Genomic DNA, 18369 nt, shown 5'->3' on the forward strand with positions numbered 1-18369 from the left:
TGCAGTTAACCCCTGCCTGACCGCAGCAGGACTGTGGTCAGGCAGGGATTTACATTTTCCGGCGTCTAAGGCAAACCCCTGACAATCTCTTTAAAAGTCAGCGGTCGCCTTATACACCCAGTCGCCGTATACGCCGTAAAATACGGTAAATGCAAATCCTGGATTAGGCTGTAGTCCATTTAACATTTAGTCTGTTTTTAAATGGTTACTTTTAACTTACACAAAATTAAGGTCAACCATGATTTTGTGTACGCCCCAAAAAAACCTGAGAAAAATATGCATCCGTTTGGATCTGTGTTTTTTTTTAGAATGGAAACACAAGTGCATCCTTTTTTTTTTCTTAATAAAACTTAAATGTTAAATAGACTGCAAAAACGCAGTGTGAACCCAGCCGTATGTAAAAATTTGGGTGCATACTCAAGACAGGCAGATAAAAAAATTGCATCTAAAAAATATTTGTCCACCAACTACTCGTTCATAAATAAATGAGTGAAAAATCCAATTATTCACCTAAAATAGGCCCCCATCTGTAGGGATGGAAGTAGCCATCTATCCATTATCTGCTTACATCTCTCTTATAATCTTAAGCAGTTTGCTGTCTAAAGTTTCATCAAGAAGACTGGTTAAGTGTACGGAGTCATTGGCCGGGCTTTAAAGGGATATTGTTAATGAAGAGGATCTACATTCCAGATTACATTGAGAATGCCTGGGACTTTAATAAGGTTTCCTCTAAGCAGAATAACATGAAGGATCCATCCCTAATTATTGGAGTAGAGAGCTGTTCTGTGGTCACCGACTTAGTGAGAAAGCTTTCATCTGACAACAATTTTCCTGTTAAGAGTGCACATAGGGTAAATTCAATAGATACGCTCTGCATTAAATCATCTGTGGTGCAAGACATATAAATGCTTTATTACCTTGCAGATCGCAACTTTGCCCAAAAAGGTTTCAGAACCTGCAAAGTGCTTACAAATTTGTCTGTATTGCTAACATGCTTTTAATGCAGTGCATAGTAGTGGCGTTGGACTGGGCCATGAGGCAGACAAGCGTCTAACCTACAAGAGAAGTATTAGCTTTCTTAACTGCTCCCAGGATAGTAAACCAGTTCCGCAGCAGCATAAAGTTGGCGCCTGTGATTGCCAGAGGAATGCTATTATTGGTAAATGAAGTATTCCTGCTATTGTGTTTGAATAATTTTATGATAGATGTGTTTGCCCTTTGCATATGATGGAAGAATACATTCACGGTTTCGAGACTAATGAAATTACACAGCTTTTTTCTGTCACTTGGGGATTTTCTGCCTAGAATACAATTGTCTTGTTTGATTTCTCACACCATGTTTGTACCGGTCATAATCTTTTAAAAGATTTTTGTATTGTTTTTAGTTCTTTTTCTGGGCTAGAGAAAGTTGGGATAAAATTATCTGTGTTATCTCTCCATTCCTCTGCCTGCAGATCACAGGTAATGGTTATCCAACGCCTGCGGACCATTAGATCGCAGCAGTGATCTACATATATAGGAATGCTTGGGAGGCCGTGGGTCCTATGCTCCCAGCATGCTCCTCTCTTGATCATGATGTCATCATCAAGAAGGCTTCCAATTTTAAAACACAATTCAGCGATTAAATTTACAAAACCAGTGTTGTGTCCAGTGTCGCTGTGTACCGTTCTTGTCCTGTGGCAGAATGAAGTAGTCGCTTCATTGAAAGATTAAGAGAGTGGAAATGCTAAACTGGCTGGCCTGCCCCTTTTAATGCTGATCAGAAGAGCGGGCCATGCAGGTCGGGGCAGTGCCTATTAAGGCCCTATTCCACCAACAGATCTGACGACAGATTATCTACCAAAGATTTGAAGCCAAACCCAGGAATGGCTTTGAAAAGAGGAGAAATCTCAGTCTTTCCTTTATGACCTGTTCTCTGTTTATAGTCTGTTCCTTGGTTTGGCTTCAAATCTTTGGCAGATAATCTGTTGTCAGATCTGTTGGCGGAATAGGGCCTTTACTGGACCCAGGAATTACATTAAAACTGCACAGGAATAGTGCTGAGGAGGAAGGTAAGAGACTCTCCCTTATCCTTAATGCCCTGTGCGGACATTTTTTGGGACAACCCCCTTAAAGTAGAACTGAGGCAGGACACTCTTTCCCAGAATTCCTGGATAAGTATGTGTGTGTGTGGTGGGTGAAAGTATAATATCCATTTACCTTCTCCACTCCAACGTTAATTCTAGCAGTTTGACGCTCTTGGTGTGCGGCTGCTTCCTATTGGTGAGAGGTAAACTGGGATGTGACTGGGCAGGTGCGCCCAGCCATTCAACATTAGAGGTGGGACACCAGGTCTGCCACATCATTTTCTGGGTAATCAGATGCTGCATGCTTGAGTAATTCGATGCTGCATGCTGGGGTAATCAGATCCCACGTGCATGGGTAATCAGATGCCACATACTTAGTTAATTAAATGCCGCAAGCTTCGGTAATTAAATGCTGCATGCTCGGGTAATCAGTTGCTGCATGCCTGGGTAATCAGATTCCGCATGCTCGGGTAATCAAAGGCTGCTTTCTTGGGTAATCAGATGCTGCATTATTGGGTAATCAGATTACGCATGCTCGGGTAATCAGATGCCGCATGCCTGGCTAATCAGATGCCACATGCCTGGCTAATTGGATGCTGCATGCTAAGGTAATCAAATGCCGCATGCTCGGGTAATCAGATGCCGCATGCTCAAGTAATTAGATGCTGCATGCTGGGGTAATCAGATGCCGCATGCTCGGGTAATAAGATGCTGTTTGCTTGGATAATTAAATGCTGCATGCTCGGGTAATCAGATGCCCCATACTTCGGAAAATCAGATGCTGCATGCTCTGGTAATCAGGTGCCGCATGCTCTGGTAATCAGGTGCCGCATGCTCGGGTCATCAGATGCCGCATGCTCGGGTAATCAGATGCCGCATGCTCGGGTAATCAGGTGCCGCATGCTCGGGTCATCAGATGCCGCATGCTCGGGTAATCAGATGCCGCATGCTCGGGTAATCAGGTGCCGCATGCTCAAGTTCTGAGAAACCTGGTCTGATATGAAGACAATTAATATTTTTGTTTATTCTGATAGCATCAAAATGTCAACCGTGCAATCCACAAATGTCTTTTAAATGAAGTTCCAGATTCCTGACGCACGGACAGTAGAAAACAAATCTTCCATTTTGAAGGATTGCTAAATATACAGTAGACACATTTTTAAAAACGTAATTTTTTTTTATCAGGTATTTTTCTATAAAAGAGAACTTTTTAGAAGGTGATAAATATTACATGGATCGCATTAGAACTGCACAGCTAGAAAGGGTGAATTCTGTTTGGGAAAGTAACTCGGTAAGGAAGGGAGCGTCAGACTCGTGTACCAAAAAGACACAAGTTTCTCAATTAGGCTATGTGCACGTCTTGTTTCCCCCATAAACTTGGGGTGCACCATGGCATATTGCTGCATACTACTGTAGAGGTGGAAGCAGCACTGGTGAATCCTGGTGCATGCCACTTTGGGATATAAGTCCCAGTTAGTGCTGCTCAGGAATTGTAGGGGTCTTGGAAGGTAAGTTGACCTTTTGGACATGTATGTATGGATATGCATGCATAGTGCTGCCATATGTACTAATATGCATTAAAATAGAGATATGGGGTGGCTCAGTATCTGTTCCAGGAGCAGGGCTTCAGAAACCCTGCAGTACTCAACACAGCCACTGGTGGCAGCAGAGGGACTGTATCACACCTTGGTGCTGTCAGTCAATGGAAACATGGAAAAATAAATACATTTATTAAGTATAAAGTTATATTACAATATTACTAACTTTTGTAATTTCATGAAAGAAATGTATATAATGCTGCCAGGTGCCTTGCCCCATGTATATAATGCTGCCAGGTGCCTTGCCCCATGTATATAATGCTGCCAGGTGCCTTGGCCCCTGTATATAATGCTGCCAGGTGCCTTGGCCCCTGTATATAATGCTGCCAGGTGCCTTGCCCCCTGTATATAATGCTGCCAGGTGCCTTGCCCCCTGTATATAATGCTGCCAGTTGCCTTGCCCCATGTATATAATGCTGCCAGGTGCCTTGGCCCCTGTATATAATGCTGCCAGGTGCCTTGGCCCCTGTATATAATGCTGCCAGGTGCCTTGCCCCCTGTATATAATGCTGCCAGGTGCCTTGCCCCCTGTATATAATGCTGCCAGGTGCCAGAAAACCAGTTGCGAGTAGCAACATCATCAGTACCCGCCCAAGTAAAACGTATCGCCAACTAAAAGCATTTCCAGCCATCACATTAATGGTGAGTTTATAGTTTCATTTTTTATAAAGTTATTTTGTACGGCCCTCAAACTATTTAGTAAATTTCCAAATGGCCCCCGACAGGAAAAAGGTTCCCCAGCCCTGTATTAGAGTATGGATGATACTGGTATTTGTGCTATTATTTGATCACACAAATAACTATAATATCCTGGGCAGAGAAATGAAGCGATTTCCCTTTAAACTGCAGCTGGGATCTGTTATTTGGCGGCTGATAAGATCGGTTACATTCTGTAATGCGCCATGCGCCTGGTTCTCTACGTGCTGAAAAGGCTGATATCTCTGTGACTTAGTAAATATGAACTTGCTAGTTTGCTCGGTGCTATGTGATAAGACTGGCTTTAATGTTTTACCTCTGCTTGTCAGCAGCACATGGCCGTGTCTCCTTTATCTTATTTGATATTTGCTAATGCTTCCAGGGGTCACTTATAGTCACAGGTTTTTTTTGGTGCAAAACAAGCAAAAGTCGTGAGTCGATGTGAGATAACGGACGGCTCTGGGCACGGGCCCTGGAGCGCTGTCATCACAGCGTATTTGTTCTCCGTCCAGATTATATTGGGTTCAGGCAAAACTTTTTTATGTGTGTTTATATAACAAGATCAAAAAGAACGGTAAAGCAAGTGACCAGTGACCCGTCTTATCTACGAGCAGTTCTAGCATCTCATGTATACGGATCATTCTGTATCCTGCTGCTCCATATCATGTATCTGTAGTATTGCCACTTTATTGGGAATACCCATTTTATTCCATGCATTCTGTGCACGTGGGACATGGTTGGCAATTTATAATTACTGCAGTTTAAAAATGTAAACTTGCCTTTTATTGGGTCCAAAACCAGTACAAGAAAAGCTGTTAATGTTTATTTCCTATTATTAAGTAGATTTTTAAGACTATTCAGATATGTTTGTGTTAAAAAATTGCAACTATGTGGCAGGTCTGCACCAGCTGCAACCATGATACCCCCCCCCCTACCACCACCACCACCCTTTTTTATGCTAAAGGGGTAGTTCAGAAAAAAATCTCAAGTCTTCCAGTTCCTATCAGCTGCTGTATGTCCTGCAGGAAGTGATGTATTCTCTCCAGTCTGGAGAGCAGGAGAGATTTTCTATGGGGATTTGCTGCTGCTCTGGACAGTTCCTGACATGGACAGAGGTGGCAGCAGAGAGCACTGTGTCAGACTGGAAAGAATACAGCACTTCCTGCAGGACATACAGCAGCTTATAAGTATAGAAAGATTTCAAAAGTAAATTAGAAATCTCTGGCACTTTCTGGCACCAGTTGATCTGAAATATGTATTTATTTTTTAAGAACAACCTATTTGCAATTGCCCATACTTCCTTGTTCGCTATCAAGCCTCCTCAGATGGTAGCTATGTCTCCTCACCTGACATAGCTGAGCAGCCAACTGATCACATCCCTGCTTTCCTGTTGTGATCTGTGTAACTCAATGACAAAAAATTATGAATGACTTATAGGTAGTGTTGAGAGGACTTACGGCTGTTAAGGTTTGGCAACGTTCTCCGAATCTGGACGGTCTGCATTTGACCTCCGGCATCTAGTGAAGTTAGAGGCCACCCAAGGGCTGCCAGGACAACATGGAGACAGCCTATCCGTGGTGTACCCATGTTTTCCAGGACTTATTAGAGTGGCATCCAACTTCTCCAGCCGCTGGAAGTCAAATGGTGGTCATTCGGGTTTGGAGGACAGTGCCAATCCCAAACCGTTCGGCAAGTCCGCTCATCACTACCTATAACATTTTTCTTGGTGAGCTTTGTGCATGAGGCCCTCCAGTCACCTATAACCATTCGCAGGAATCAACCTTTATGATATGTAAAAAACATTAAAAAACACCTCCTATTATTATATTATCCACAACCATACATGTTACACTTGTCCATATAAAATTCTACCCATAGTTTAGCTATTTGTATGTTTGTAAAATCCATTGTCGCTGCTGAGCAGACATGACCCTTTCCCTCACCCAACTAAACAGCTGGGTTCCCATGTGTACTAACGTCCATCCTGGCCTGCGCACACACTGCTGCTCCGGGGATTCGTGCATACAAGGTTACACAAGAGGTTTGTGTAAACAGCTAATTTATCAGATTCTAAGTGTTATGTACACATTCCTCTTGTGCAGCATTAGGAATATGTTACATATTAAGTTTGAAATGCTCATTCCGGCAGATTCATCGCCAGTAGTGTAAGGAAATGTTCAGTCTATCGCTTGAGCTTAGGGTTTTTTTTGTTTTTTTTTGGACGTACTGTATATTTATATCTCTTAAATCTCAATTTTTTACGATTAAATACTTGAGTGTAAGTAGAATTCAAAGGAGTTAGGAATGGACCACCACCACCACCACGTTGGCAGTAAAACTGTCAGGGTTGCTTATAACCATTTGCAAGTTCTCCAGTGTTCCAAGCAGCCGCAACCTGAATGTATTCAGGATCATCTGAGCTGTTACTTTGAATCTGACGACCATGAGAACAAGGACAGTTTGCTGATCTATGGAAAATATTCTAGATCTCTTCTTGGAGTAACTAACTAATCTTTAAGGCAAGTTACAGAACTCCAGCAAACACAAAAAATGCAGTGCAGGCAGGGGGTTGTGGGAACAAAATAAAATATACATACTTACCTCTCTCCATTCCCCCTCATCGCTGCATCACTGATCATGGACCCCCGCTCCTGCTTCTTCAACATTATGACCCAGTAATGCCTGCTCAGCCAGTCAGTGACTGGGGGAGGGGACACTTCTCTAGTCACCGATTGGCTGGATACTTTTTCTCTGGTCATGAGTTACCAGGACACGGCGCTGCAGGGGCACGGGGACAGGTGAGTATACATTCTTTTACTAAAGTCCCACACCCCTGTTCACACTGTATTTTTTTTGTTCTCCCTTAACACACACAGAAACCTAAAATGTAAAATTGCATAGAAATACTCTATTGGGATAAAAAAAAGGTGTAACAGTAATAGCTTTCCTTTTAGATAATATAATAATAATTTATAAAGCACCAACAATTTCCGCAGCACGTTACAATTCTGAGGGCACATATACAGTGAGACATTACAGAACTATACACTAATTATCCGTACAAGTGGAGTGAGGACCATTGCTGGCACTTACAATCTAGGAATATATATGAAGACAATATTAACAGGACAGTAAATAGAAAGTTATGGATTATGAACAAAATACAGGTTTTATTTACTTCAGTAGTGCAAGGGTTAAACGTCGTCCTAAATTATATCAGCAGTTTCCTTAGTGTCGCTTATAAGACGCTTCATATCAGAGATGTCAGGGAGTCTAATTGGGACTTGTGCGTCCGTTGCCATTGTGTAATATGATTGCTGAGAACGTCCATTCATCAGTGTTTCCAGGTCAGTACTGTGCGCATAGGCCGGATACCTCTTGAACCGTGACTCATCATTAAAGCGGGGCTTTTTCATGGCAACAAATTGCCATTCACAGTAAATTAGAAAACATACTCATTTATAAAGCAGAAGGTATTTTTGCTGTTTTTATAGTCTGTATATTCAGCTGTTCTTTCTAGATGGATTATGTATTGATCGTGTATATACTTTGTTGACTGTTCCCAAAAGAAATTGGACTAAAGGCACAAAGGGAGCAAGTTAGACTTGAGGTTAAAATGACTTATATTGTACTTCTAGGGCTTCATGTATATACATTGACCCAGAGCCTGGGTTTCATTTGGGAAAATTAAAGTTGAACCTACCATTTGACAGCAAGGTCACTAAGACACAGCTTTTGCAGGTACTTTGGCTTAGTACACGTAGTATAGTTGTATAATCCCTGATTAAAATTATGGAATTGCAATACTTAAAGGAGCTGATCGCTAGCTGATCATTCTGGCATTGTAAAACATAAACCAAGACAGTTTCTAGGTAATTTGGCCAACAGGACAAATATAAAAAAAAAATATCTTCCCAATTTAAATAATGATGACATTAATAATGTATTCCGCTCTAGGTAAAAACCATGTTGAATTCCCCCCCCCCCCCCCCCCCCGGAGACTAACTATTTGTACTTGTTATTATCTATCCTGTCTCCTTCCCCCAGTTCTGCTTACTGCTGAAGACACAAAAAACTGTGTATGAGCTTTTCTCTCCGTCCCCCCCCCCACCCCATTTTCGAGAGGATTCATGTCAGCAGTGTCCCTGACCAGCTGTCTCTGCACCCTGTTAATTACAGGGAGGTCACCAGCAACTTGATCTCACATTAACCTTCCTGGCATCGCAGAGTACAGAGACAGCCGGCCAGGGATGCTGTATGAGCCATCTCAGAAGGGAGAGGAGGAGGGTTCAGAGCAGAGGAAGACAAAACAGCTCACATACAGTTTTTTGTGTCTGAAGCAGAAAGCAGCAGCTCAGAACTGGGGGTGTGGGGAATGCCTTCTCATGCTTTTCATATATTTGTCTGTACTTCCTCAACATACAAAAGTTTTTGATCTGATTTTTAAGTTTTGAGGGCTGTAGTGCCTCCTTGCTCCCCCTCTTATCCCTATCCATGCTTCATTGACAGCTCCCAGCGCTCTGCCCTGCTTCCATATATCATCCCTGACCTGTACATACAAACCGTGCACAGGTGCGAAATTTGGAAGCTTCTAACTATCAATCAAAGAGAGATAAGAATGGAAAGGGGAGCGAGGAGGCATTCCAGTATTGCAGCACTTAATGGGCAAAGTGATATAAATATCTGCAATTTTAAAAAAAAGTTCCTGTGTAGCTAACCTGCAGTGATGAAGTGACAACTCCAAGTACATAACGAATGTGGTTTCCACAATACTTGCCGCCTTAGAAGTCGGTAGAACTCATCTGGTATTTTCTTTTCTTGATGCATGTATACAATAAATTGATTCTTTATGTTGCTTTTAATAATAAAAAGAATACATATTTTTGTATTTGAACATGTAAAGGTTTGTTCACATGTACTTCTGTAGAAGAGGTTTGAGGCCGACCCTCAGATTTGTGCTGCACATCTGAATGAGGATTTCCATGTGAAATTCTCTTATCACTTCATTTTTAAGGACTACATGGCAGCTGTGCTCGTGTGCCAATAAGTCTCATTATCGCGTAGGTCTTGCAGTTGCACAATTTTATTACTGTTTACTAAATAGCAAGCAAGTTGCAGTCACGCGTAACTCGCATTGAGGTCTAAGGTGGCAAAGTCACGGGGAACTTGGGATCTAATATCCATCAAGGATTAGTTTTTACTACTGTCATTAGAGATGGGCGAATTTACAGTATTAGGCTGGGTTCACACTACGTATATTTTGGGAAAACTTTTTTATTTCATGAAAATATACATTACCTTGCCGTCTATGGGATCCCAGCCGGAGCGTATGCACATAGTATACGTTCCGGTTGGGATCCCTAGCGGTGCCGCATACAACGTGTCAGTTTTCTGCGGCCGCTATTCATTAAATACCCCGTCAGTGCACACTTTGGATCGAGCGGCTCTGGCCACGCGCTTCATAGTGTGCAGTGGAGAGTAGTGCTGCGGGCGCGCACGGATGCGCCCGCATCTGAACTCTGCCGCCCTAAAGATCATCCGCCCGGTACTATATGAACATAGCCTTATAGAAGTGAAGTGCTTGGTTAGCTTGGTAGTCGTCTTATCAGCCGGCTGCCTTTTAACTCTGAGCTGCTCCGTGCTCTGGGTGTCTGGAAAAGCTGGATCCAGTCCTGGGAAACTGAAGTTTTTTACACATATATATTTTTGAATAATGTTATCGGAATAAGTGTGCGCATAGACAGTGATGTTATATATAAAGCTGTAATGTACTTTTGGCCGCTTACTATTTAAATACTAACGTTCCTTGTGGTCCATTTTGTTTCAGGTGCAGGACATTTGCTTCAGCCATGACTGCCGATGGGTGGTGGTAAGCACTCTTCGTGGCACTTCCCACGTATTCCCAATAAACCCATATGGTGGTCAACCATGTGTCCGAACACACATGTCTCCCCGCGTGGTAAACCGCATGAGTCGCTTCCAGAAAAGTGCCGGCCTTGAAGAGATTGAGCAGGAGCTTACTTCAAAGCAAGGGGGCAGATGCAGTCCTGTGCCAGGTCTGTCCAGCAGTCCATCCGGCTCTCCCTTACATGGTGAGTACAGGATCACTGCGGCTACACTTCTACATGGGTGGGCATTTGCTATGTATTTTGTAGGTATTTGAGCTAGACCACTTTCACATACAGCTGGAAATTCTCTTTTTCGTGCCAGTCAGCAGAAAGAAGGATATTTCTATTTTTACACAGATATGCAAAAATCAGTCTGAAGTAGTTACAGCATTCGTGCAGTTTGAAGGTAAAAATGTTAATTCTTTGAAATATTTTAAGTATTCAGAAAGAACCAGTCTGATCCCAGATACTGTATGTGTGCAGTTACTTTCTCTGCGTATCTTCCAGACATTAGAAAGTAACTTTGCTGCTCTGCTAAAGTGATTCTAGAATATTCTTCTTGAACAGGTTTTATTGGTAAGATTTAAAACTTGACCCCTTGAAGGGTTGTCCACCAACCTTTTTCTTTTTTTTTTTTTTTTTTTTTTTTCTTTTTTTTTAACTTTTATCTTCTGTCGTGTAGACGGGTCATAGATTTATGAATAGTGTTCAACCTCCAAGACCCCACCACTGTTGGTGAGAATGAGGGAACCCGCTCTGTTCCCGCTCTGAACCAGAGAGCTGAAATCAATTGAAACGATTTTACATTCATCTGTTTTTGCCATTCACCCTCACCATGGAAGTCAATGACAGGAACAGCCCAGTCTTTCCAATTGCTATGGGTAGCATACACAGAGATTTGTGGAATAAAACACAATGTTCTCTGTAATGCTGGGGGTCCCAGATATACAACATGTGTCTATTATTCAGGATTAAAAAATTATAGCTGTTTTCTTAAAAAAAAGAGAGCACCACCCCTGTCCTCAGGTTGTATGTGGTATTACAACTCTGCTCTATTCACTTGAACTGCAATAACCCACACAAACTAAAGACAAAGGGGGTGCTGTTTCTGGAAGAAACCAGACATTATTTTCTAATTTTGGTCACTCCTCTAAGATCGAGCTAACTCTTATGGAGTAATAGAGGTAAAGCTTTTAGGGGTACATTTTGCTTTCAGAAAATTCTGGCATATGGCTGTTACATATCAGAAGTCTCCTCAAGCAGTGGGCACCCTTCAAGGACAGCCGCTGGACTATTGATATTCCTTGACAACCTTTAACCCTTTAAGGACCGTGCTAACTTTCGTTTTTGCGTTTTCGTTTTTTCCTCCATGTGCTTAAAAGGCCATAGCACTTGCATTTTACACCTACAGACCCACTTGAGCCCTTATTTTTTGCATCACTAATTGTACTTTGCAATGACAGGCTGAATTTTTCCATAAAATATGCTGCGAAACCAGAAAAAAATTATATGCGCAGTGAAATTGAAAAAAAAAAACGCAATTATTTTTCTTTGGGGGGGCTTCATTTTTACGCCGTGTGTCCTATGGAAAAACTTAGTTGTTATATATGTTCCTCAAGTCATTACGATTAAAACGATATGTAACATGTATAACTTTTCTTTTATCTGATGGCCTGTAAAAAATTAAAACCATTGTTAACAAATATACGTTCCTTAAAATCGCTCTATTCCCAGGCTTATAGCGCTTTTATCCTTTGGTCTATGGGGCTGTGTCAGGTGTCATTTTTTGCGCCATGATGTGTTCTTTCTATCGGTACCTTGATTGCGCATATGCGACTTTTTGATCGCTTTATATTACATTTTTTCTGGATTTGATGCGACCAAAAATGCGCAATTTTGCACTTTGGGATTTTTTTGCGCTTACACCGTTTACCGTGCGAGATCAGGAATGTGATTAATTAATAGTTCGGGCGATTACGCACGCGGCGATAGCAAACATGTTTATTTATTTATTTATTTATTCATTTTTATTTGTAAAATGGGAAAAGGGGGGTGATTCAGACTTTTATTAGTGGAGGGGATTTTTTATTAATAAAAACACTTTTTTTTAACTTTCCCTTACAGTAATATGAAGCCTCCTGGGGGACTTCTATATACACAGAACTGATCTCCCATTGAGATCAATCCTGTGTATATAATAGAGCAATGTTCCATCAGCTCGGTGCTCTATTATAATGGTCTGCTGCAGACCATCTGAATAGATTGGCGAGCCGGGATCATTCCGACGCTGAGCCCCGGCCGGCTCATTAGAACGGATCTCCCCTCCGCGATCGCATCGCAGGGGGGAGATCCCCCACTGGACACCAGGGAGAGGGGGCACAGCTGCTATTCAAATGCAGCTGTCAGCTTTGACAGCGGCATTTGAATAGTTAATTAGCCGGCCGCGGCGATCGGCTGTGCCGGCTAATACACGCGGTCCCTGGCTGCACTTAGCAACCGAGGACCGCGCGCTGCAGAGAGGGCTCACGCCGGGAGCCCTCTCTGTTTACTCTTAACGGCCGCATGACGGGTATACCCGTCATGCGTCGTTAAGAGGTTAAAGGGGAAGTTTGGGGAAAAGCATTTTTTAATATTTTATCAATTAGGGTAAGTTAGACAAATTCCTAATATACATTAATTATGGGAAATGCACATTTACAGCTATTTCCCTTAATTTAGTTGATCACAGAGATACCACGACATCACGAACCAGGGTGTAATTCCAATGAAGTGTCCAGCAGGGGGCGCACTATATATATAATATATATATATATATATATATATATATATATATATATATATATATATGTATATGTGTGTGTGTGTGCATGTATGTATGTATATATATAAGTCAATGAGTACCATTGACTTCTATATATAGTGCACCCCTGCTGGACACTCCATTGGAATCAATGGCTGCCTATGGAAGATGTGAGTCTGCACACTGTACTACTCCCCCATCATCTATATGCTCATAGTATAAGCAGATAGATGATGGGGGAGTAGTACCAGGGCTATCCCCATCACCACCGCCGTCGCCCCTGCTCGTCCGTCGGGACCACTGCTGTAATTGAGGCCCGGTCTCAGGGAGGTAGTAGGCCCCGGTCTCAGGCCTGCAGGACGCAGAGACAAGGTGTTTACTGTGTGATGTAGTCAGCATTTTGCCAGTTGTCTGTATTACAGATAGGACATAGAATGCGGGATACAGACAGTCTGTAAATAATTAGAGCTACAGATGTGGTCATTGTGCTGTGTCTGACATCACAGAGCGCTCAGGATGGAAGGGCCCGGTACACCTTTCATCCCTTTGCGTCTGTTTTCTGTCAGGGGATGTTACAGGAGATTATTACTGTTCCAGGATTCCAAAATATATTTGAAGTTTTAAGTCGATTTTGTTTTAAATATGTAGCAAATGACCTGTGACTATTTCTAATCGATTAATCCAGTGGAGAAGCAGTTTTCTTTTCTGTGTAATAAATCGTTTTGAAAACTGTAACCCGAGACCGAATATCCATTGTGCCGGCCGCCCACTGAAGCCCTGGAGAAAAGGAGGAATAGCAGAGGGCTTCGTGTAGAGTAAGGCCTTATTCACACGCTCAGTGTTTTCCCCGGTCCCCTATTCGTACTTGTGATCTGTGCAGTTTAGTCCGTAATTGGATCCTGGTGCATCTGTATTTGTGTCCACATTCTATTGGCTAATTCGAATAGACTTATAGGATTCAGTGGCCCCTAAAATTGTCTGTGGTTGCAGATCCATGATCACCATCCATTTCACGGAACATGTGAATGCAGCCTAAGGTGTAGATCATTGGCTTGTTCCAGTGTATTTTTGGCTGAAATTGTTATTTTAATGTAAATATTATAAAATTTTCCAAGCTAGTAAGTCAGTGTGCAAAACCTATGTTATCCTAACACCAGATATGGCCCTTCTAGCTGTGTGTCCAAAGGGACAGACACTGCTTTTTAGCCATCTTATGTCAGCAGCCAGGCTACTGATCCCCACTTACTGTCTCTCTACAACATTACTTACATTAAAAGAATGGAAGTGGAAATTTGCTCAGATTTATAGAATGGAGGAACCCCCTCATTGGGAGACCAACTTTCCTTTTCAGTTCTTCTACACCCCTATTCTCTACCTTCATTGCCTGACCTAAGAGCCTTTTCACATTGCATTTGACCCCTTAATGGAGAAGTCCGGCTTAAATTTTTAATAAAGTATTGTATTGCCCCCTAAACATTATACAAATCACTAATATACACATATTACAGAAAATGCACATAAAGTGCTTTTTCCCTGCACTTACTACTGCATCAAGGCTTCACTTCCTGGATAATATGGGGATGTCACTTTCTGGATAATATGGGGATGTCACTTCCTGGATAACATGGTGATGTCACTTCCTATATAACATGGTGAGGTCACTTCCTGGATATAACATGGTGATGTCACTTCCCGACTCCCAGAGCTGTGCGGGATGTGGCTGCTGGAGAGGATGATGGCAGGGGGATGCTCAGTGTCCCTCCAGTGCCCTGTGTCCTTCAGTGTCCCCCTGCCATCATCCTCTCCAACAGCCACAGCCCGCACAGCTCTGGGAGTCGGGAAGTGACATCACCCTGTTACCCAGGAAGTGACATCACCCTGTTACCCAGGAAGTGACATCACCCTGTTACCCAGGAAGTGACATCACCCTGTTACCCAGGAAGTGACATCACCATGTTATCCAGGAAGTGACATCACCATGTTATCCAGGAAGTGAAGCCTTGATGCAGTAGTAAGTGCAGGGAAAAAGCAATTTATAAGCATTTCCTGTATATTGTATAGTGTAGTGTATATTGGGGATTTTTATAAAGTTTGGGGGCAATACAAATTTTTTATTAAAAAGTTTCTTACCTTCACCCTCAGTGCCGTTTTCAGGATATTATCCATTTGTTTAATATGCTAATGAGGCATTTTGGTGCACTGGGGACAGGGCTAACACCCTCATTGCATCAATGTATACTGGCTGACCCTTCCCTCCTTATATTAGGAGGAAAGAGCAGAGCACCACCACAATATTCATTGGGAGGGTCCGGCCAGCCAAGGGTGGATTGTTGCAATAAAGGTTGTAGCATATTAAATAAACTGTTAATATCCCCAAAACAGCACTGAGGATCTCCCGGCCCGGTTCCCATCTTCCCCATACACAGGAACGTTCGGTACGGCTGGGCGTCCCCCTTTGCTCTCTTTGTAGAAGGGAAAGGTACAACGAAAAAGCTCTCGCTGCGGCTTCTCCCTCTTCAAACAGAACCGTCATGTGGTAGCAGGATGGCGTTCACTTGACCAGACGGCCTTTCTAGCACATGTGCTTTGATTTCCAAGGTGATTCATATCTCTGTGTACTTGTTTTAGAACTTTTCTTTTGTGTCTGTATTGTTCAGCGTATGTATGATTTTATATGATTTTATGGGACTGAAGTTATGGGCAACACATTACTTCAGCGTCATTCCTTACATGTGACGGCCAGAACGGGGAATGGAAAGATGCAGGCACATCACAATAAATGGACACCGTCATTTCAACAAACTTTGCATAGATCAAAAATACAATTGAATATAAGAAACTGTGTAATATATCTTGTCAGGTAATATATCTTGTCAGACAAAAAGGCTTCCTTCCTGGCTTCCTCTGTAAAAATTCAGCTCAGTAGCGTCCTGCAGCTACAGTAGCTCTGGGATTAAGTCAAAAGCAAGGCAATTCTATGGAATCGGTAGAAGGGAAATGTGGGTGGGAATTCTTGGGTACAGAGAAGAAAGACCGCTGGGAGACAGCTTCTTTTTTATGAATAGAGCTACAGGTATGGCAGCGCTTGGCTCTTTCCGATAGCTTCATAGGAATGAGTAGAACCACGAGTCACGTGCCATATCCACGGCTCTATTCATAAAAAAGAAGCCCGATATGGAGATCAGCGCATATGGGACAAGTTAATTTTGGTTGGACAACCGCTTTAAGTAACGAGCCCCATTGAAATCAATAGAGACTTGAGCATTTACCAGGTGTCCCCTACTCAGCAGATTGGAGGGTGTCTGGTTAACCTATTGCATTTCCCCCCCAGATTTTTGTATATTTCATATTTTGAATCGATGTTTAAATGAAATATACAAAAATTTGAACGAAAAGATTTTATAGGTTTCTGCAAGACATATTAGAACTCTGTCGGTATTTGCTGACAATTGACTGCATCCTGCCGGCATTCTAATGTGTCTTGCAGAAACCTATTGAATCTTTTGTTCACATTTTTGTATATTTTATTAAAACATCCCTTCAAAAGACAAAGGGGAGATTTATCTAACATGGAGTAAAGTGAAACTGGCTCAGTTGCCCCTGGAAACCAATCGGATTCCACCTTTCATTTTCCAAAGAGTCTGTGAGGAATGAAAGGTGGAATCTGATTGGTTGCTGGGGGCGACTGAGCCAGTTTTACTTAACACCATGTTTGATAAATCTCCCCCAAAGTATACAAAAATTAGAATGAAAAAATGCAGTAGGTTTCTGCAAGACACATTAGAACTCCGGCGGTATGCTGACAATTGCCGGCAAGTAGCCATATTTCTTTTTTTTTTTTTTTTTTTCCCCCCAGACATTTTTATTGAGGTTTCGGCATATTGACAAAAACAAGCAGGAGAAATAGTATCTTACATTTTACCACAATAAATAAGAAAATAAACAAAGCCAAACAGAATATGAGAGAGTTTGCAGAACTGTGATACACATAATAGAGATAAGAATGTCCAAGAAGTAAGTCTCCTAGAAGAGTCTGTAGAAATTGGGTAATGTAAGATTATCTATAGTTATATTATATTATAGTTATATTATCTTAGCTATAGTTCTAATGTATCCTGTGTACACATGCAGCTGCTGTAGTAAAAAAACAATAAAGCAGCTGTACTTACCTTTCCATGCTCCTCCCTCCCGGCAGCAGTGCAGACAGGTAAGTATGGGTGATACTCCCAGGCAGGAGCGCCAAAACTGTTTAAATATTTGTGTTACTGTACCTACCTAAATAGTAGGTATATAATCTAGATGAATGCGATATAATGTTGATGAGAATAGTTAATGATTGCATTAGAGAAGCACACCAGCGAGATGTCTTTGATGCCTCTTTTCTTTGAAGGAAGCTTCTGGATGGAGCGGAGCTTGGTGCTATTTTAAGATTTTCATTCATACACCCTAAACTGTTTATTTTCTTCGGAGCTGGCACTCGCCTGTGCCCCTTGTGTTATTTATGTCTACTAACATTCGTATTTACAGGATCTGCTTGCCAACCTCTTTCTTCTTTATCTGTGCATTGGGATTTTTTGTAATTATCAGGGAGGCCTCCTACTCTAGTAAGGATGTGTTTAGTTCTTGACCCGGCTCTGAGAGAAATAAAGGAAGCTGTTAGCCCCGTCTTCCTAAGGAGGCATTTCCTGCGCTCCTGCATGGCAAGAGTTCCCTTGTTTGGGTTATGTTATCTCGAAATCCTCCGGCGGGTGCATGTCTGTCATTCAGCACTGTGCCCACAGCGGGTCAATGGCAATTTCAAAGCTAGGACACTGACCTTCCCTAAGCTTCTATGTTCAGGGTATCATTGTAGTGGATTTCCGTGCTCTTCCTTTCACACCCATGGCTTCTTGGACGGCCAGCTGATGAGAAAACTTACAAAAATAGCTTTTCCATAATATCTTTTAATGTTGTTGATGAGAGGGTCTAAAGGAAAAGGCTGGCATTTGGCTGCAGCCCAGGTTGCCATAATACACTACTTGCGGATATTCAGCTAAAAATCCCGATAAACACATTGAATTGTCAGATCTCAGCTTTTTAACATATAGTGCACTTATATACATGTTATTTATTGTATATTGTGTATATATTGTATATTAAATATTGTATAATCATTAAGTAGGTTCTCAGAATGAACAATATTCCGGCACAAACCATAACCATAAAGCAGAAACCTTTAGGAGACCCCCCCAACATATACCTGACATGACTTGGGCTCAATACCAGTGTGATCAATGACTTACATGAGTGATAATAGTAGTTTTTCAATTCAACCAGAAAAC

The 18369-nt window shown here is 42.0% G+C and overlaps 1 protein-coding gene across 3 annotated transcripts in view; it reads left to right on the top strand.

The window, feature by feature from the left end:
* BCAS3 (BCAS3 microtubule associated cell migration factor) overlaps positions 1-18369 on the top strand; it is a 657814-nt gene that overhangs the window by 185965 nt on the left and 453480 nt on the right. For all 3 annotated transcript variants that reach the window (XM_069971782.1, XM_069971780.1, XM_069971781.1), the window contains exon 16: positions 10188-10452. In XM_069971782.1, the coding sequence (XP_069827883.1) occupies positions 10188-10452 (265 nt within the window). The remainder of the gene's footprint in view (positions 1-10187; positions 10453-18369) is intronic.

This window comes from Dendropsophus ebraccatus, chromosome 5 (genome assembly GCF_027789765.1).
Source record: "Dendropsophus ebraccatus isolate aDenEbr1 chromosome 5, aDenEbr1.pat, whole genome shotgun sequence".
In the NCBI taxonomy this organism is placed as follows: domain Eukaryota; kingdom Metazoa; phylum Chordata; class Amphibia; order Anura; family Hylidae; genus Dendropsophus; species Dendropsophus ebraccatus.